The following is a 20,747-nucleotide window of genomic DNA, read 5'->3' on the forward strand; positions in this document are numbered from 1 at the left end:
CTTCGCCTCGGAGTTTGATAACTTCTCGGTGGCGATAACAACCGTGTGGTAATATTCATAAATCAACGCCTCTTGCGATAATAGCAGTTAATTAAACTGGCATTGTAATAAATTTTAATGCCCGATCGATACTGTAATTACACTTCAGCATTAGACTACGAGTTTATCACACTATTTTATTGCCACTGTTACTAAGTAAACAGTGGGGATAAAAGAGTGGTGATAAACTCGTAGTCTGATGATGGAAACGGTCTGATAAATTTGTAGTCTAAAAAACAAACATGATCGCAACAGGTGTTGATTAAAAAATTACCATACGGTTGTTATTGCCCTCGAAGTTGTCATAACACCTCGGCTTCGCCTCGGAGTTTGATAACTTCTCGGTGGCGATAACAATCGTGTGGTAATATTCATCTGATATCAAAAAAGTCACTCACATGAATCGGAGGCTTCCCAGAAATATTCCGTTTCTGATAGAACTTTAAACTGCACTTCAGTTATGGTTGGTATTTTTACGACGTTGTTATATTATATATCAATTTTATTTGTGATTGCTGTATGTTGATAGGTCTCTACCACAATCGACGATAGAAAAACGCAAATTAGTTAACTCACGCGAGGTTGAGAAAGTACATGTTTTGGTTACCAAATATAATATCCACCACCCCACGCCCAAAACAGGTAATGAGGCTCCTGTGAAACCTAAATATAATTTCGTTACTTTTCATTTGTTCCAGTGAATTGTTGAGCTACGTATTTGGCCACCCTGAGAGTTTGAACCCTCCGGACCCTGAGATGTTCTTTCTGCACGTGTTGCCTGTGTTCCCTCCCAAACACAGACCTTTCAATGTAACGAACAAACGGAAAAGTGAACACATTCAGACACTCACCTATGGGCAGGTAGGGTTAATCTAGTGGGCGGTGAAGATTATTATGTGATTTTGACGCATGAACTTTTTAAATAGCCGCACAGCGATAGCTAGGGCTATTAGTGGCCTTCTCTTGGTTTTTTACAATTCAAAGAAATTGAATTGTATTGGGGCGCTGTCTTTTTACGACTCGAAGAGGAGTATTGGAGAAGTCTTTTTTTAATCAATTTTATTGGAGTGATTTTTTGAAGCGGGAAATGAAACGCGTGAAAAAATTTGGAGATTTTGGGGTTGGACAAAAGTTAAGAGCGGAGCGAAAAGAGAGTGGTTTTTGTTCATACTGCTGTTTTTGAGAGAGCGAGAAATTGATGTGTGAAAAAATTTTCTCTAAGCGGGCAAAATTTTTTGCAACTTTTGATGGTTATGAGGTTTGATTATGATATTGTATTAGTTTTAGGCTTGTTTTGATGGGAATTGAAGGTTTCAAGTAGTTAATTCTGAGTTTAATGCTAATTTGGAGGGTTTTGACCAGTTTTGCTGATTTTTAGAAGAAATTTAATGATTTTTTGCCTGTTTTTTTGTATTAATGCTTTAAGTGGTATTTGAATGGAAGCTTGTTACTTAAGGAATATTCAGCTACCTATTGATTAAAGTTATATTGGTGTAAATCATTCTTTTCTTCGGAAAATTGACAGAAGAATTGAGAAATTTTAAACCATTTTTATTTTGCTGTTTTTCTTTTTTCTTAGTCTTAGACAAGTTTCTTAGCCTATTATGACTTTCTCATTGTCTTGCGAGCTTTCCATTGCCCTAATTGGAAAGGAATTTTAGTCGGCTTTATGTTTCATTGTACTATTGGAAAAAACTCATTAAGTTTTTCGAGATTTTTCTATTCAATTTGTTTTTGAATGCCGTTTCTATTCTTCATTAAACTTTTTATGGCGTTTGTGGAGGTTCAGGGTTCACAATAGTTGTTCTACTTGTGTAGTCAAACTTGTGTATGGGCAAATTTTCTCCTTCGAGTCGTTTCCGGAATTCTTCCGGCTATGTTTTTAAGATCAGTTCACACATTTTCATGATTTTTGAAGTCAAATTGGAGTATTGATTTTGGTCACGCCTAAACAGGAAGTGGAGCGAAAAAGGAGTGGTTTTGCGGCGTGAAATTTTTTTGCTCTTAATTTAAAGTAGAGTGAGAAAACGGTGTTTGATCAAAAATTCGCTTTCTCTCTAGTGGTTTTTTTGTTCACATGCGGCAATTTCACTTTAATGTTTACTGTTTTATCGATTTTTTGGATCGGACTTTTTTGTAATGCGTTTTCTCAATCCATTCATAGTTCATTCTATTCCTTATTTTCTGTTTGAACCAAATTTACATTTCTCGCTAGTGGTTTTTTTTTTTGGTTACCATGCGGCATTTTGACATTGATTTTGTTTTTTTTTAAAATTTTTTGATTTTTTTAGAAATAGTTTTTCCAATCCATTCATGGTCCGTTCTAGGTCTAGTTTTTTGTTTCGTCAATGAAAATTCTTTGAATTGTACGTCAGGACTTGTCCTGCAATGTTTTTAAAATTTAAAGAATTTGAATTGTATTGGGGCGCTGTCTTTTTTTAAGATCTGTTCACACATTTTCATGATTTTTGAAGTCAAATTGGAGTAGTGATTTTGGTCACGCCGAAACAGGAAGTGGAGCGAAGAAGCGAGTGGTGTTGCGGCGTGAAATTTGTTCGCTCTAAATTTAAAGTAGAGTGAGAAAACGGTGTTTGAACAAAAAATTCGCTTTCTCGCTAGTGGTTTTTTGTTCACATGCGGCAATTTCACTTTGATTTTTACTGTTTGTTCAATTTTTTGGATCGGATTTTTTTCTAAATCGTTTTCCCAATCCATTCACAGCTCATTCTGGGCCTAGTTTTTTGTTTGAATTAAATTTTCATTTCTCGCTAGTGGTTTTTTTTGTTCACGTGCGGCATTTTGACATTGTTTTTTTGTTCTTTTTCTTATTTTTTGATCTGATTTTTTAAAAATGGTTTTCTCAATTCACTCATTGTCCTTTCTAGGTCTAGTTTTTCTGTTTAGTCAATGAAAATTCTTTGAATTGTACGTCAGGACTTGTCCTGCTATGATTTTTTATTTCGTGTCGCGATTTTTGTTACGACCATATGACGTCACAACCACTTCAAATCTGCTTTTTGTTCGATCGTTCATGCAATTTCAACTGAAGTGCGTGTGTGACTTCATTTTTCGCTCTTAGTGGAGCGAGTTTTGTTGTTCATTCGCGTGATTAAATTTTTGGTCACACTTGACTTACCTCACTCTCAAAAATGACTTCCTCACTTTGAAATTGACTTTAATTTATTTTAATTCAAAGAAATAAGGTCAAATGGGCGTGTGTCACTTTAAATGAAGGTTTGAGAGCAGCTAATAGAGGCAGCAATAACTTAAACAGATTTTTAATCAAAATTTAACATATCAGCCTTCAATGAAAAGACAGCTATTGCCAGCTATGTTAAATAATATTTTATCACTTTTTTGCTTACTATTGTTGCTGTTTTTCTGGGCTCAATTTCTGGGCATTATCTGGGTTTTAATTGGCGAGCTTGGTTTCATAAATTCCCATGGTACTAATTTCTGGGTTATTCATGAATGAAATATGTCGCTTTCGTTCAAAAAATTCATTTCCAGTAAGGTCAGAGTAGCAGCACTATTGTCCTGTTTGATATTTGAAAGTTAACTAATTGCTCTCAAACAAAACAAACAAAGTTTTGCAGCATTTATCTAAGTCCTATTGGTCTTTTATGTTATATTTCTTACGACAGAGTTATCGTTTGAAGAACATTTGGTTTTTGTAGGGAGAAACTGTTGAAGTCCAAATGCAGTAAGTCGCTCACCAGAGTTGAGCTGTAGGAGTGTTGCTAGTCTCTAGGATAGCTGACCTATTCTGTAGTGGAGTTAATTCACCGTGGAAAAAGACGCTATGTGGTTTGGATGCCCCGCGCCACTTTTCGTGCTGCTTCACATGACCAAATGAGACAAGCCTCTAAGCTTAATCTAGCTACAAACAAAGCCAAGTCCTCAGAAGTTTTTTGAAAGCATGTCGCTCTGTGTTATTTAGTTGTTTCGTCAAAGTTTTGTTTCGACCATTTTTTTATGATACTGAGAACATATTATGCAAATTTTAGTTTTTGATGTCTTTCGACTGATTTTGTGTGAATTATTATTTCCTTCCACCAAGCGAATTTTTAATTGCTCTCAAACGAAGTTTGTAGCAATTACGTGTCCTATTTTCCTTTAAAATTTGTTTTTGCTCGAACAATTTTTTGTCTGATCGTTTCAACTTTTGGTCCTCGAAAACGGATCAACAGGTAAAGAACGGAGGGCATTAAGTGACTGGGCAGCTCTCTTAGAGCCATACGTCTTGCTATTCTCTAAGTATGTAATTCAGAGAAACTGTTTCGAGGGGACAGTTTCATGTTGAAGGGCGGTTCTCAATCAAAAAGTTTGACCACCCACAGTCAGTGCGTGCTTTCTTTGGCTTTTAATTGCTCTCAATTTATGGCTCTCAAGCTATTTTAATTGCCATCAAGCAAGTATTTAGGTCCTTTTGTCTTTTATATGCAATTTTTTGCTTGATCTGGTTTTTATCTAAGTCTTTTGTCTTTGCGTCATCAAAAATGGGATGAAATGGCGAAGACTGAGGGCATTAAGTCTCTCTTTAATGCTCTTAGAGATCTACTGGTCTCTAAGCATACTGTTCACCACAACTGCTGATGAGGTCTAATTTCGTGGTTTGAAAAAATTGTTTGAAAAATTAAAATTTTGTAATTGCTGCCGTCAGCCTCTCAGTGGCTATTATTTAGGCGCTCTCCTTTTAAAATTCGCTTTACCTTTTGATCACTTTTTTCCTTTTACCCAAGTCAGGATTTTAACTCTTGACTTTGACGTGCTTCACTCACTGTTTTAACTGAATGGATATTAATTTCTTCCACTCAATGAATTATGCGATGTAGTGAATACAGTCAATGTCAAAAGACCAAAATCAAAAGATAAAGAAACAGGATAAGCATATAAAGCCCGGTCATTAAGTCATAGTTCATTAGGTCAGCAAAGATCATTAAAACTTTTGCTAGCTGGCATTAGTGGTATGCTTATTAGCGTTCAGTTTAAAAGCTTAATTTAAGTGTAATTTTAGAATCTAACCGAATATGCAGACTTTGAACACCAAATAAAAAATTGATACTTTAAAAAAATCTGTCAATTGCTTTTTTTATAGCCGCACAGCGATAGCTGGGGCTATTATTGGCCTTCTGTTGGTTTTTTTTATTTCGTTGTCAAGATTTTTGTTACTACCATATGACGTCACAGCCACTTTTTGTTCATTCGTTCATGCAATTTCAGCTGAATTGCATGCGTGACGTCATTTTCCGCTCTTAGTGGAGCAAGTTTATTTGTTCCTTCGCGTGATTAAAGTTTTGGTCACACTTGACTTATCTCACTCAAAAATGACTTCCTCACTTTGAAATTGACTTTTATTTATTTTAATTCAAAGACATAAGGTCAAATGGTTGTCACTCTAAATGAAGGTTAATCGAGAGCAGCTAATAGAGGCAGCAATAACTTATACCTTATTTTAATCAAAATATAACAGATCAGCCTTCAATGAAAAGACGAATTTTTTTGGTCTGTCTCTTACTGTTTTTTTAGACTGCCGATCTACGAATCTATTGCGGCTATTTTCTGGCAATCTGCCAGCTATGTTTTCTTTTTGTTTCAATCCCAATATGCGTCAGGTGGGTCAACGTTGGCTATTTTCCGGCGATTTGCTGGCTATGTTTTTCTAATTAGTTTTAAGCACAATTTGCAGTCATTTCAAACTCTAGTTTTATTTTTTATCAATGAGACATTTACTGATTTTAAACTTTTTTTTGCGATATCCGACTTAACTATAGTGAATATTGATTGGGATCCAGAATTCATTCTTTAAATTTACGCAATGCCTTGAGTACGCTCAAAGTCATTGTACAGAGGTTGGGCATTGAGACTTAGTACATCAAGTTTTCAAGCTAACGGTTATACTATGGCTCGTGCGCGTCTGTGCATAGCACAGTATGTTCGAACATACCACTCAAAGTTGCAAAAACAATCATCAATATCTATTAGAAAAACCGTTGGGAGTATCCCAAGGCAAATTTTATTCAATGAAGAAAATAACTTTTGCTCTTTGAACCAGAAAGTATGGCGTCTTCTTCCGGCAGACAGAAACGAAAACTGTTTAAATCTCTATTCTAAAAAACTTCGGAAGTTTTCGGACAGTAACAAATAATGTAACAAATAATAAGAAGTTTTTTTAAATTTTGATTTCTGAGTTTTTGCACTCTGGCTGTATTTCTGTCTAACATTTAAAAGAACAAATTGCAAGTTTTATATGATTTTTGACAACTGATGTTTTTCCAGGGTTCGTCACCTGTCATTTAAGTCTTCTTTGTTTTATTTGGAAAAACTGGTTATGGATTTCTTAATAAAGTTGTATCAATTTTAAAATTGACACTAAAATTTGAAATAATTTTTTTTTTCAAGAATTAATCTTTTTGATGTTTCTTGACCATAATGGGCCAATTAGTTTTCTAAAATCTCGCTAGTTTGTTTCCGGTTAGACTTAATGAACATAATTCTGTTTTTAAACATTGAAAACACAGAGCAATTTGTGGCAAATATTATGTAATTTTTCTAGTTTTTAAAGATATACTGTTTTAGCACTCCGCCTCTACTTGTGTCTAAATTCTAAGGGAACGTTTAAGGCTGTTCTTATAGGTTCCTATTTGCTAGCTTTGAGAAAAATTGATCATTAAGCTTCAGGTTTTGGATTTTTCACCTTTTTGAGTTCTTTTCAGATTTAGAATATTTTTTAATTTTCTCTGAAATGAAAATGGAAAGAAAACTCTTTCATCTTTTGAAAAAAACTTTTGGTTTTTATATGGGCAATTTCACACTCAATGAACTTTCAAGTTTTATAATTTACGGAAACGCCAACACTCTCGAAAAGAAGATCTTTTGTTTTAATTTTTCAACCAGGCCATCCATAAACTCTAACCCTCAATTTCTTCTGTTTTCTATCACCCCCGCGTTGTTTTTTCTTTTTCAATTTTTTCGAAATTTTAAATTGTTCTTTTTTTCAAATTTAGGATAATTTTTTATTTAAATCAAAACTAGATCCTGAGGGCTATAAAATGGTGTTTTTAATTGCTCTCAAACGAAGTTTGTAGCAATTATATTAGTCCTGTCGGTCTTTTTATGCGATTTTTCGCTTGAGCGATTTTTCATCTGACGCTTTTGACTTTTCGTCGTCAAAAACGGGATAAACAGGTAGCGCCCGGCGGGCATTAAGTGCTCTTAGAGCCTTTCAGCTGTTTCAGTTCAAACTCTTTTGGAGACTTATACTTATACTTAAGGTGTGAAGGGCGGTTCTTAGAGGTTGACACCCCCCCCCCCCCCCCTGTTGACCCCCCACCCCCACTATCACTATTGCCTCCACCCCCACCGCGCTGTTGTCCCCCAATCCAGTGTTGCCCCCATCCGCAGCAGCCCCCGGTGCACCCCCCCCCCCCCCACCCCGTGGCTAGCTACTGACGAAGCCAACCGCTCGCCGGTCGTTTGAGTGCAATTCGCCCGACGTTAGTCGGTTATGTTATTAGTCCTTTCGGTCTTTTTTTAATGCGATTTTTCGCTTGACTGATTTTTTGTCTGCCGCTTTTGACTTTTCGTCCTAAAAAACTGGACAATTAGTTAGCGCCCAGTGGGCATTAAGTGTTCTTAGAGCCTTTTAGCTCTGTTTCAGCTAAAACTGTTTTGGAGACTTATACTTATGGTGTGAAGGGCGGTTCTTAGAGGTTGAAGACACCCCCACTGTTGACCCCCAATGATGCCCCCTCCCTCCCCATGAGCCCCCCGTGTGCACCACTCATCCCCCCATCCCCCGCCCCCGTGGCTACTGACGAACAACTGATCGCTAAAAACTCGCAATTTTATATTGATTTTCACAATTTTTTTAAAGCTTTTTGACAATTTGTCATTTTTTGAGTATTTTCAGCCCTAGATGTCAAGGAACCCTCTCTAGGGTATAATAAGTTTACTTATTATAAATTATAATAGTTTACTGCATAGTTTTTAGTGGTAGTGGAATGGTTTAAACATTTTAACATCACAAATTTTAAAATTTTTGACAAAACGTTCAAATTTCTTCATTTTTTTAGACATTTATTCTTTATTATCCGCGTTTGTCCGGATGAGACCAGAAAACGTCCTTAAGGGTTTGATAATAAGTTATTGAAAAAATTTCATTGGCCACGGAATAGCTTTCAATTTTTTAATATGACAAATTTTATCAATTTTTTTGATAAAACTTGCATTTTTCAAGTTTTTTTTAAAATTTTTGTCAGTTTTTAGGTTTCTCCAGCCTCAAGCCACATAATTTCCTCTAGGGTTTTATTATAGGTTACCGCATAGCTTCTATGTGTAATGAAATGTTTTTCAAGATTTTAATATCAGCCATCTTATAAATATTTTTTTTTCAAATTTTTGAATCCTTTTGAATTTGTAATCATTTTTTCTGGCACCAGGGTATAGGGACCTCCTCAAGGCTTGCTGATAAGCTTGATAAGCTGTTGCATAGTTTCTATAATTAATTGAATGGTCATCAATGTTTTAAAGACTCCAGCTCTTAGCACTTTTTTGATAAAATTTAATTTTCAAATTTTAGGAAAATTGTTATCATGTTCCGAGTTTATGGATCTTCATGAGCCAATGAGACTATTTAAAGCTGAGAATAGGGATACTGGATAGTATCTTGAGACAATGAATTGGTTTTGAAGATTAAAATATCTTGTATTTTAGCAAGATTTTTTGCTATTGTTTTCGAATTTTTTGAATAATTTGGTCCTTTGAGTTTAACGATCATTAGTGGCCAACGAAGTTTTTCGTCTTGCAGATGGGTTACTTGACATACCTCCAGGACAAAAAATAGTTCGGAACATTTTCACTGCGAAATCGGGAAGCTTTTATTTTTAGTTTTGCAAAATTTTGCAATTTTTTTAAATCAGTTTTTTTATTTGGTTTATTCACTAACAAAGCTAGAAAACTAAAAGTTGCAGAGTCAAATCAAGCTAAAGCTAGGCTCACTAAACCATGGCTAGCTACTGGCAAAGCCAACCGCTCGCCGGTCGTTTGAGAGCAATTCGCCCGACGTTAGTCGGTTATGTTTCTTTTTTTTTCGTTACGATGCGCAAACAAGATCTGATCTCAGCGGTCTTCTAAGATCTGATTCTCTTTTACTTCAGATTTTGAAAGCGAGGAAAGTGATGCTACTGTTTGTCAAAATGTTGGGCTTGGAAGATGAGGGCGACGAGGAAGAAGAGAGGGAAGTCAAGAGTCTTGTGAACTCTGCGAGCTCCCTCAGAACAGATGAAAAGCAAATGCTTAACATGTGCAAAGGTAAGAAGGTTTTGTTGCAGGTTACTCAAATAATTGCCATTAAAATGATTTTAATGAGCTGCCTGATAGTTTAATAGCCGCCGTCATCTTCTCAACCGGCGAATATGCTAATTTTATCCGTTGTAGTAATGTTAAGCTTTTTTGTCCCTGTGGTACATAGACATGGTTTTTGGTATCCTCCATAACAGTTCTTAACTAGAATGTTGTAAGATAAAAACTCTATAACTCTACTTTTTGCTGTTAATTTCTCGAGCAATAATACACTGCTTCCCAAAGGCATCACCCGACTAGGCGTAAAAGCCTTTTGATCTCCTTTCAGGTGTGTATGTAAACTAGTTAACTGTTTTATATACATACTTCAGAACAATTTATTATTTTTAATGTTCTATTCCGAGTCAGAATAAGAACGCTGTGCTGTTTTTGTAACACCTACGAAGCTCAACTGTTTTTAGGCAAGACATTAGATGACAAGTTTCAATCTGCGTGGCTTGAGTTGCAGAGAACTGTGAATAACTTGGTGGACTCACAGAGAGCACCGGTGTTTGAAAGGGTCAAGGGTGTCAAACAGATGATAGAGAAAAAGGAGGGCGTCTTCCGTATGAACATGATGGGCAAACGGGTGAGTCGATTGGCCAGGTTCACCTGAACAGGTTATTATTAATAGCCGCACAGCGATAGCTGGGGCTATTATTGGCCTTCTCTTGGTTTTTTTACGATTCGAAGAGGAGTATTGGTTTTCTCTCGGTCTTTTTTTGACAGGAAGTAGTCTTGTTCGAACGGCATTTTGACCTAAAAGCGAAAGTAAGAAAAGCTGTCACGGTGAACAGATTTTCGCTAAGCGAGAGAAGTTTTTTGATCATGCGCTGCGTTCAGTGAATGACTTTTTGACTTTGAAAAATGTTCTTGAGAGAACGGCGCATATAGATAACCGTTTTTAGCTGTTTTTTCGTCCATTTGGCTCAATTTTCTTTACTTGTAATTTGGTTTTTTTTTGTAGAAATTGTTTTTGATTGATGATGCATTAATTTATAACTTTATGAAATTGATGCCACAAAGTTTTGCAGAGCCTGATAATATTCAAGTGTAAAATGGGCTCATATTTCTCAATTTTAAAGTTATTTTTTGGATTTTTTTTTCGTTATTTTCTTCCTGTTTGGATCTTCGAGCGGACTTTTTTTCTGAAAATTCAATGTATATGGCAACGTTTGATTGGCAATTCGTGCATTGAACAACTCTTTTGAGCGTGATTTCTGTTTTGTTTTATCATACTGTACACATACTAACATTTTTTTGCATTTTTTATCCATTTTGTTTTTTGGTTTTACTTAGAAGAAAAGTATTTCTGTGCAAAGCCAGTGGTTTTATTTCTTTTTTATTAATAACTGATTTGTTTTTTTTTCTGTTGATTTTTTTTGTTGAATTTTTTGACGTCTAATCTTTGAAATTCAAGGGAAATTTGTTTCTTAATTAAAATTTTAATATATTTTTATATATAATTATAATATTTTGACAATTTTTTGCAAAGTATTTAATTTAGCGATCCTCTGTAACCTTTTTTCATGTTTTTATTTCAACAGAAGCATGGCTGCGGCGTACTGTTTTTGAACTATTATTGCTTTATAGATATATGTACTTAATTTTGTATCGATATTTTTTTGGAGTGTATTTAAAACAGAATGTAAAATTCAATGCCGCATGTGAAAACTGTGTTTAGGTCAAACGGCTGGACTAATCGAAAAGCACAGAAGAGAGACTGATTTTTTAATCATATCGTTGAAAACCATTGTATATCGTAAAGGCGAGAAAAGTAGTTGTGAAAAAAAATTGCTAAGAGAACAAAATTTTTTGATCAAGTTCGTCTTTTTCAAAATAGTTTTGGTTTTAATTCCAACGTTTCAATCAAAGGTGTTTCTCACAATGATTTTAATTAGTAGTAGTGTGTTTGGAAGCACTTTTGACCATCTGAAACAAATATTACTCATTTAGATGCGGTCTTCATCTAATTTTGCAATTTTGCCTATTTTAAGCTTTTCTAGCATTTTTTGTATTTGTCTTAAATTTGTTTGTAACTTTTGAGGAGTTGTGTGGTTGCAACTAGTTGTTGTAGTGATTTCTGTGGTCGTTCACTATGTATGATAGTGTTTAAATTTTGTGAAAAATTGGCTAAATTCGAGCAAATTTTTGCGAATTTTGTTTTTACGGTTCTTGAATTTTTCTTCTTACCCTACGCTTCCTGCTCTAATTTTTCTCAGTCAATTCTAAGTTGAGAGTTATTTTTTTGGTATGGCGACTATGGACTGACACTTGGAATCTGGTCATGTTAATTTTCTCAAACATACATCTTGAAAAATTTTTCAGTTTGTTCTTAGCGGTTTCCAACAGTCAATTAATTTTTCTCTCCCGCGTTTTGGATGAGTGACCTATCTGGCAGACAAAGTTGTAGAAATTGTTACACGAATAATGGTTGGAAGAATTGTTACAGCTAAACTGGGCACTATCACTTCACTAAATTAAACAATTCTAATTATTTTGTTTTTTGCCCTTCTTATTTTAATTGTTGTATTTTTACTTCTGTTTTGGTTGGATGACTGATGTTTTGGTTGGATGACTAATGTACGAGAGATTTTTATTAACTTTTTCTCAAATTGATGTTTCGGAAATTGCATTTAGCGTTTGCAAAGAGTTTTTTTAGAGAATTTTACTCGACGGTTTTGTCCGTCATCTCCTTTCCCTTTCGAGTTTCTTTTTATGACCCCATTTTGTTCGGGTTGTCTGTCAACTGTTAATATTTTGATGAATATCTGTAACAGTTTACTGTATCAAACTATCTGTTTAACATGTTCCTTTTCCAATAGTTTTTTTTCTGGAGCTGCCACTAAAGTTGAAAATTATCAGGTTGTGTATCGGTTTTTGTCAAATAGTTATGTGGATTATGCATAAGGTCAGTTTTTCTACTTCGAGTCGTTTCCGGAATTCTTCCGGCTATGTCTTTTATTTCGTCGTCATGATTTTTGTTACGACCATATGACGTCACAGCCACTTTTTGTTCATTCGTTCAAGCAATTTCAACTGAATTGCATGTGTGACGTCATTTTTCGCTCTTAGTGGAGCGAGTTTTTCTGTTAATGCGCGTGATTAAAATTTTGGTCACACTTGACTTACCTCACTCTCAAAAATGACGTCCTCACTTCGAAATTGACTTTTATTTACTTTAATTCAAAGAGATAAGGTCAAATGGGTGTGTGTCACTCTAAATGAAGGTTATTTGAGATCAACTAATAGAGGCAGCAATAACTTATACATATTTTTAATCAAATTATAACAGAGCAGCCTTCAATGAAAAGACGAATTTTTTGGTCTGTCTTTTTTACTGTTTTTTTAGACTGCCGATCTACGAATCTATTGTGGCTATTTTTTGGCATTCTGCCGGCTATGTTTATAGCTGCGAAGCTGTAAGCTGAGCGTAACTATATTGCGGTGTTCGTGCTTTTTTCAATTCAAAGAGTTTGAATTGCATTGGGGCACTGTCTCTTTGCGACTTGAAGAGGAGGATTTGTGGAGCGTCTTTTTTTGTTCGATAATTTCTTGGAGTGTATTTAAAACAGGATTTAAATGTCAATGCCGCATATGAAAACTAGATGTTTATGTCAAACGGTTGAACGAATTGAAGAGAAACGAGAGTAGTTTTCTGCTCATGTCCTTTTTTGAGATCATGCGAGAAAAGTAGGTCTGAAGACTATTTTGCTAAGCGAGCAAAATTTTGTTTATCACGACTTTTTTCAATCAGTTTTCAACTCTAATTTTTCTGTCTAAGGCGTTTCACTCAACTATTTACATATTATAGACCATCTGAAGCATTTTTGACCACATGAAGCAAATAGTACACTTTTAGATTCAATTTTAAGTTGTTTTTACTATTTTGCCTTGTTTAAGTTTTTTTGCAATCCCTTGCCATTTTTAGTTGTTTTGTTGGAGGGAGTAAATTTGAACAAATATTTGCTGATTTTTGTTTTTCTGTCTTTAAGTTTTCTGTTTTTTTCTTCTGATTGTTTGCTTCTCGCTGCTGTTTTTCTTGGTCAATTCTTTATAAAACGCTATTCTATAGGCGTTGCTATTATGAAGTGACACTTGAAAGTTAGACATGACACTAATCACTCAATTAAATTATAGTTTCTATTTTTTGGATTTGTTCTTTGCATTTTCTAATTTTTCATACTTTTACGTCAATTATTGGTTGGGTGATTGATACACCAGAAGATGTAATGCACATGCTTCTAAAATTAATGTTTGAGAAATTGCGCTTTGGCATTTTGTAGAATGTTTTTTACGAAATTTTATTTTCAATTTTGTACTTCATTTCCTTTCTTCGGTCTTCTCTATATGCATCTATCTTGTTGGTTTTCTGGCAAATTGAGTTTTTAGCTGCGAACTACTTGTTTTGCCGATTTTAGTAGTTATCAATAGCTATTAGTGGCCTTCTCTTGGTTTTTTTTACAATTCAAATTTGAATTGTTTTGGGGCGCTGTCTTTTTTTAAATATCTGTTCACACATCTTCATGATTTTTGAAGTCAAATTGGAGTAGTGCTTTTGGGCTTGCCGAAACAGGAAGCGGAGCGAAAAAGCGAGTGATTTTGCGGCGTGAAATTTTTTCGCTTTTATTTTTAAGTCTTTAAGAGAGAAATCTGTGTTTGAACAAAAATTCGCTTTCTCGCTAGTGGTTTTTAGTTCACATGCGGCAATTTCACTTTGATCTTTACTGTTTTTTCGATATTTTGGATCGGATTTTTTTCTCAGTGGTTTTTCCAATTCATGCATAGTCCGTTCTAGGTCTAGTTTCTGTTTAGTCAATGAAAATTCTTTGAATTGTACGTCAGGACTTGTTCTATGTTTTTATTTCGTCATGATTTTTGTTACGACCATATGACGTCACAATCTGCTTTTTGTTCATTCTTTCATGCAATTTCAACTGAATTGCGTACGTGACGTCATTTTTTGCTCTTAGTGGAGCGAGTTTTTTTGTTCATTTGCGTGATTAAGTTTTTGGTCACACTTGACTTACCTCACTCTCAAAAATGACTTTCTCACTTTGAATTTGACTTTTTTTCAAGTTTAATTCTAGGAGATAAGGTCAAGTGAGTGTGTCACTCCAAATGAAATTAATTTGAGAGCAGATAACAAAAGCGGCAATAAATTAAACATATTCTTAATCAAAATATAACATCTCACTACTTAGAAGTTTTTTTTGGTCTGTTGCTTCTACTATTTTTTGAGACTGCAGATCTACAAATTTATTGCGGCTATTTTCTGCCAAACTGCCAGCTATGTTTGCCAAGGGTTGTTTTGGAGTCGCAACTGAAAGTAAATTTTATCAGACGTTATATTGGTTTTTGTCAGTTTTCTCGTTATTTTCCCTGTTCTTAAAAATATAATATTGTTTAGGATATTCATAAAGTCAATGAGGTTGGTCAATTCTTACTCTCTCTTTTGACTGTTTTTTTTAACTATTTTTTGAGACTGCAGATCTACAAAGCTATTGCGGCTATTTTCTGGCAATCTGCCAGCTATGTTTGCCAATGGTTGTTTCGGAGTCGTAACTGAAAGTAAATCCTATCAGAGGTTATATTAGTTTTGCCAGTTTTCTCGTTGTTTTCCCTGTTCTTTTTAAAAATATAATAAAATTGTTTAGGATATTTATAATGTCAATGAGGATGGTCAATTCTTACTTTGAGTCTTTTGCAGATTTCTTTTGACTTTCTTTAAGGTCCCTTCACACATTTTCATCATTTTGAAAATACTTTGGAGAAATGCTTTTGGTCACGCCGAAACAGAAAGTGTAGAGCGCGAGCTTTTGTGATGTGGATTTTTCGAATATAAATGTTGTGCGAAAATGGCGTCTTAACGAAAATTCGCGGCGTTCTCGGTTTTGCTTAATTTCACAGGCTGCAATTTGACTGATTTTTTTTTGTTTTTTGGTTTTCATTGTCGGATTTTCTAAATGATTTTTCTAATCCATGGATAGTCTATATTAGGTTGTTTCTTTTTTTAGTCTATGAAAAGTCTTTGAATTGTTGGTCAGGACTTGTCCTGCCATGTTATTTTACTTCGTCTTTTGCTTCGGACAAGTTTTAAATCAGAGAGGTTTTATTCCTGGCACAACACAAGCGTTTAATTGCTCAAACAAGGTTAGTAGCAATTTTATTAGTCCTGTAGTCATTTTTAAACGATTTGTCGCGTCATTAGTTTTTCGTCTGACTAATTTGACTTTTGACTTATAACGGGATAAATAGGTAGCACTCAAAGGGTATTAAGTGGCTACGCAGCTCGCTTAGAGTCGTACGCCTTACTAGTCTATAAGTATGCGATTCAGAGAAACGTTTTGAGGAGACAAATTCGGAGTGTGAAGGGCAGTTACTGCCGAAGCCAACCGCTTGACGGTCGTTTTGAGAAATTCGCCCGACGTCAAACGGTCTATGTTTAATTTTTAGATCAGATTCTTTCGAAGTGGTTTTCCCAATCCATCTATTGTCCATTCTAGGTATAGGCTTTTGTTTAGTCAATGAAAAATCTTTGAATTGTGCGAGGATTTGTCCTATTATGTTTTTTGTTCCGTTGTCTGACGCTCTTTGTTTTTGCAGTTTTTCCCACATCAGCGCTAAAAAGTCAAATTTTCTGTATGCTTTTTCTCTCACGAACGGTTTTTGCGCGCGTGACGTCATTTCTCACTTTCACGTGATTAGTTTTGACCATAAGTGACTTACGCTAACTTTCAGAACCCGAAAAAAAATGTTTTCTGAAAAAAAATAGCGAAGTTTTTTGTAGCCTTTTTGAGTAGACTTGCTGCTCTTTCTCTGTTTACTATACAAGCTCCAGAAGTACAGTTAAACCAATTTTAGAAATGAACAGGAATTCTGCCGAGAAATTCATTAATGTCAGTTTGAAGAGAAAAATGTTTTTGATCCTAGAGGTGCGATCCTATAAAAAGAGGTAAAATTAAACGATGAATAAGGTCTCATATTGGATCAAAACCATTTTTTGTCTTCAAACTGACGAGTTAGTTTTCTGCGTCTGACTTAAGAGCAAAATATTTGACTTCTGTTTTGGTGTTTTCTGTAAGTGCTATTCATGTGATACAGTTGTTCTAATTGCGCCTATTTACATCTTCTAAAATTCAGCAATGGGTAGTTAATGCTCGTTGATGACTTTGACAAAGTATTTGTTGGCATCAAATTTTAGCGAATTTTAATAGCCGCTTTTCCTTTCGTTTGCTTTTTCAGTTTTACATAAGTAGCAAATTTCGCATCTGACTCTTGACTTAGCTCACTCACTGTCTCAACTGAATGGATTTCAAATTCTTTCACTCAATAAGTTACGCAATGCAGTGAATACGGTCCAGGTCATAAACAAAATCAATTGAAACTGGATAAAGCGTGATCATTAAGTCATAGTGGATTAAGTTATCGAAGTTCATTAGAGCGTTTGCTAGCTGTCTTTTTTAATTAGCTCAATAGCATTTACTTTAGAAGCTGTATCAGTTATTTTTTGGAATGTAAGTGAAATTGCACACCAGGTTAACATTTTCGACACTTGAAAAATTCTGTCAATATCAGTCTGTTATTTTTCTGTTTTTAATCCGGATGTGTATCAACGGGGCCAATAACGGTTAGTAGCAGGCAAGGGCATGGCTATCAGTTTTCATGACTTAAAACTACTAGTTCTCAAAAATGATCAGTGAAGTTTGTTTTTTTATCCTTTAATCTTTATAGGGAAAGGTCCATTGGTTGACAGTAGGGATTATTTTAATTGAGTTACTTGCTTGTGTGATTTACTTTTCACTTTGTTTTCCTATTTATACGCTGTTCGTTTTCAAAGTTTTAGTTATTTTTTGTTTTGCTTGTATTCAATATTTGCTGTACTTATTGCTGTGTTATCACTTAGTCTCATTAATAACAGGTCTCACCGGTTGCTAATAAGGATATAGTTACTCGGAATAATTGTTTCCATATCTATTACTTTCTGTAACTTTCGGCTGCTAATAATGAAAGCAATTAAGTAAGTACAATTTGTCGCTTGAGTCATAGCAGTAGTTTTTTTAATGATTCTGACACTTCCTTTTAAAAATATTTGTTTTTTAGTCTTGCAATTTTTTTTTGTCTTATTAGTCTCGTAAATTCATTTTATAACTCGTAAAAGCTAATTATGCGCTTTTGCTAAAGCTTTGTCGGTGGTATTGATGAGGTTCGCTTGCTTTGCTGACGCTGACCTTTCCAAGATGTTCTGATTTTTGCCATTTTTTGCCTTTTTTTTGCTTAGTCGGCCATTGATTCCCATAAGATTGTTTTGCTCATTGTTGCGTACTCTTTTTTAGGATACGTGGAGTCATTATATTCATTAAGTAATTTTTAATTGCTCTTGAACGAAGTTCATAGCAATTATTGTAAACGTGTGTGTCTTATTTATGCAAAATTTTCGCTTGACAATTTTGACTTTTCGAGTGAATTTTACGCCCTTGACTTTTTGCGTTTCGCGTGATCTAAATTTCTCTCTCAATCACAATTTCAAGCAGCTGAACTCAATTGGTGGCAATTTAATACTAAAAGTCAAATGAAAAGTGCGCCGAAACTGGTGCCATTTTTATTTTGATAAAATAAAACTTTTAAATTTGCCACAATTAAATTTGCCAAATTTTAATAGTGGTATATGTTGACCTCTAATGTGGTTATTTGAATCCCACTTTTGAACTTCTTAGTCCCATTTAAGCTCCCCCTCCCGACTGAAGCAGGCTGCAATTGATTAGAGCTCCCACTAGTCATTCGAGAGCAATTCTTCCGACGTTTAGTCGGTTATGTTTATTGATTAAACACATCTTGGAAATTGAAATTTTAATAATTGTTTTCTGTACGGTTTTCTTTATTCTAAAGATTTTCTGTTCATTTTTGCGCACATAGGGTCATGGGTTTTTCTGGCTGTCATGTTGCTGTAAAAATGTAAATTGTTAGGAATTAGTTAATTTTTTGGGGATTTTAATGCAGTACTTGTCCTTCCATCTTTATTTAGTTCGTTTTACCTTTTGATCACGTTCCTCGTTTTACGTAGGTCACGACTTGGATTGATTTTCTGACTTGCCTCGCTCTCTGTATCTACTAAATGCATTTTGAATCTATGCTCTCAGTTTTTTGCTATCAGGCTTAAGCTTATTAGCCTCTTATTTAGAAGCCGAAATTAGGATATTTAGGTAACCTAACAAGCAGACCACTATCAGAACACTGTTCGACTCTTGAAAAAGCCAGTTAATTTGTACCTTTTTAGTTGCTCTCGAATGAAATTCGAATCAATTATTGTTAACTAGTGCGGGTTTTTTACTTGAGATTATTTCCCTTTCATTTCTTAAGTAACTTTTTCACGTTGGACTTGTAATTTTTTTGAGTGATTTAAATTAATTGCGCGCATTGGCAGAATTATGCTGAAAGAAAACTGATTTTGAGACTTGAACGTACATAGCTCTTGTATCGTAAAGGTTTATGGAGGTCTCTCACTGAGATGTAGCAGGTTTGAATCCCTCCCCTGTCCAATGTTTTGAACCATAAAATTTTCTGATAGCCTGTGCCCCCTTCAAAGTCGTTTGCATCGTCGCCAGTCCTTCGAGAGGATTTCATCCGAAGCTATTCGATTTATGTTTTCTTTTTCTATTTCTTAAACTTTATAAAGATGGTTAAACCGATGGCGCTATTTGATCGCTCTAAAATGGAGTTTGTAGCGAATATTTTAGTCTGCTAGTCTTTTTTGAATTTTACCGAATTTTCGTCTGATCGTTTTTCATCTGGCCAACAGCCCCCTGAGCAACCCCTCTCGTGTACTTGAATATATCAAATTGAAATTATTTTTGCAGGTGAATTTTGGTGCTAGAAGTGTCATCACTCCTGATCCAATGCTGGCAACTAATGAAGTGGGTGTGCCGTTTGAGCTTGCCAACAAATTGAGTTTCCCTGAGCCAATTTCACGCCTCAACATGCAAAGGGTAATGATTTCAATAGTTCATCCTGTGAGGAACTACAAAATTTTCTACGGCTGTATCTTTGTAAACTGAGAGTGAGCTTCGTTTTCCCCTGAACGTATTTTCTCAAATGCGATAGAGACTGAGGCTGAAACTCGTGCTTCTCTGCAGTATGATAACTCCAAGTTAGGTGCCAGAGTATTTGTGTTTAAGACACAATTTCATATAAGCTTTGGTTGAAGTAAGTATCGATGAAAATATGAATCAATAGCAGTTATAATTACTAAATTAAAAAAAAACTAACTAGAAGGATTGAGGAGACAGAAAATCTTCGTAATTTTATTAATTTGCCTCGTAGTTTATTTTGACTGCTATTAAATCTCAATTGAATTCTGGACGAACTTTGAATAACAGCAAACTGATAATTTTATCTTCAACGTTGTTTGTTTGCTCAGCGACGAAAGGAGAGCAATATTTGTAATTGGTTTTTTAATGTTCACGTTTAAACATTATTAAACAACTCTTAGCTCCTTTCTAGGTGAAAAAGCTTATTCGGAATGGACCGTCGACCTACCCTGGTGCTAATTTCTTGGTTGACCACTTCGGAAATATGACTTTCCTCAGCCGAACTGACCCAAAGGCTAGAGAGATAGTGATTCAGGGTCTCTTCAATGAGACCAGCAGGTCAGTTCCTGTCAGTTAAATCTTAATCCATGACTACTTTAAAGGGTTGTCTCAAATTCAAGCAACTGTTTGTATGATACGAAATTTGCCTATTTGAGTAGAGTGTAACTTTCTTGTCAAAAATAATGAATGGAAAATAGAGCCATACATTTAAAAAAATCATTTTCTGAACAAAATTTGGGTGTTGATTTTGCATGTAAAGTATTACTATTTTTCAATAAAAATTATCATTTGACAAGGAATCAAACGGACGTTAAGAATGAACTTCCGATCCCAATTTACAGCTGTCTACAGTTGTCACTTATACCCCTTTTTTCAGCCCGAAGACTCTTTATCGTCATGTAGAGGACGGAGACGTGGTGCTACTCAATCGACAGCCAACTCTGCACAAGCCATCTATCCAGGCACACATTGTCAGAGTACTTAGATACGAAAAGACAATACGGTATGTCTGTATGTTGAGGTAAAGCTCGCGATCTATAGCATATTAAGAAATTCTGCATATGGATTTTCAATAATTATTTTAGTTTTTTTTTGCGTGTTTGCAGCATTCCTTGTTTGTAAGGTCTCAAATTTTACTTAGTCTGATGGTGATTGATTTTTCTGCTATGTAAAACGGTGCAGCTCGGAAGCTATCTGAATTTATGGCAAGTGCCAAAGAATTGTACAGTCATAATAAGAATGTTAATGAAAGAGAATATTGTTCTAACAGATTCAAAC

The 20,747-nt window shown here is 34.9% G+C and overlaps 2 protein-coding genes across 2 annotated transcripts in view; both read left to right on the top strand.

The window, feature by feature from the left end:
- The window catches only part of LOC142345006 (DNA-directed RNA polymerase I subunit RPA1-like), a 4,872-nt gene extending 4,281 nt beyond the window's left edge, over positions 1-591 (top strand). The window contains exon 6 of the mRNA XM_075397089.1: positions 569-591. Within this exon, the coding sequence (XP_075253204.1) occupies positions 569-591 (23 nt within the window). The remainder of the gene's footprint in view (positions 1-568) is intronic.
- The window catches only part of LOC142344645 (DNA-directed RNA polymerase I subunit RPA1-like), a 97,594-nt gene continuing 77,340 nt past the window's right edge, over positions 494-20,747 (top strand). Inside the window, exons 1-6 of the mRNA XM_075396460.1 lie at positions 494-900; positions 9,198-9,351; positions 9,804-9,970; positions 19,239-19,367; positions 19,882-20,027; positions 20,347-20,472. Of these exons, the coding sequence (XP_075252575.1) occupies positions 796-900; positions 9,198-9,351; positions 9,804-9,970; positions 19,239-19,367; positions 19,882-20,027; positions 20,347-20,472 (827 nt within the window). The 5' untranslated portion in view covers positions 494-795. The remainder of the gene's footprint in view (positions 901-9,197; positions 9,352-9,803; positions 9,971-19,238; positions 19,368-19,881; positions 20,028-20,346; positions 20,473-20,747) is intronic.

The sequence above is a fragment of the Convolutriloba macropyga genome, chromosome 8, assembly GCF_964194025.1.
Source record: "Convolutriloba macropyga chromosome 8, txConMacr16.3, whole genome shotgun sequence".
NCBI lineage: Eukaryota > Metazoa > Xenacoelomorpha > Acoela > Convolutidae > Convolutriloba > Convolutriloba macropyga.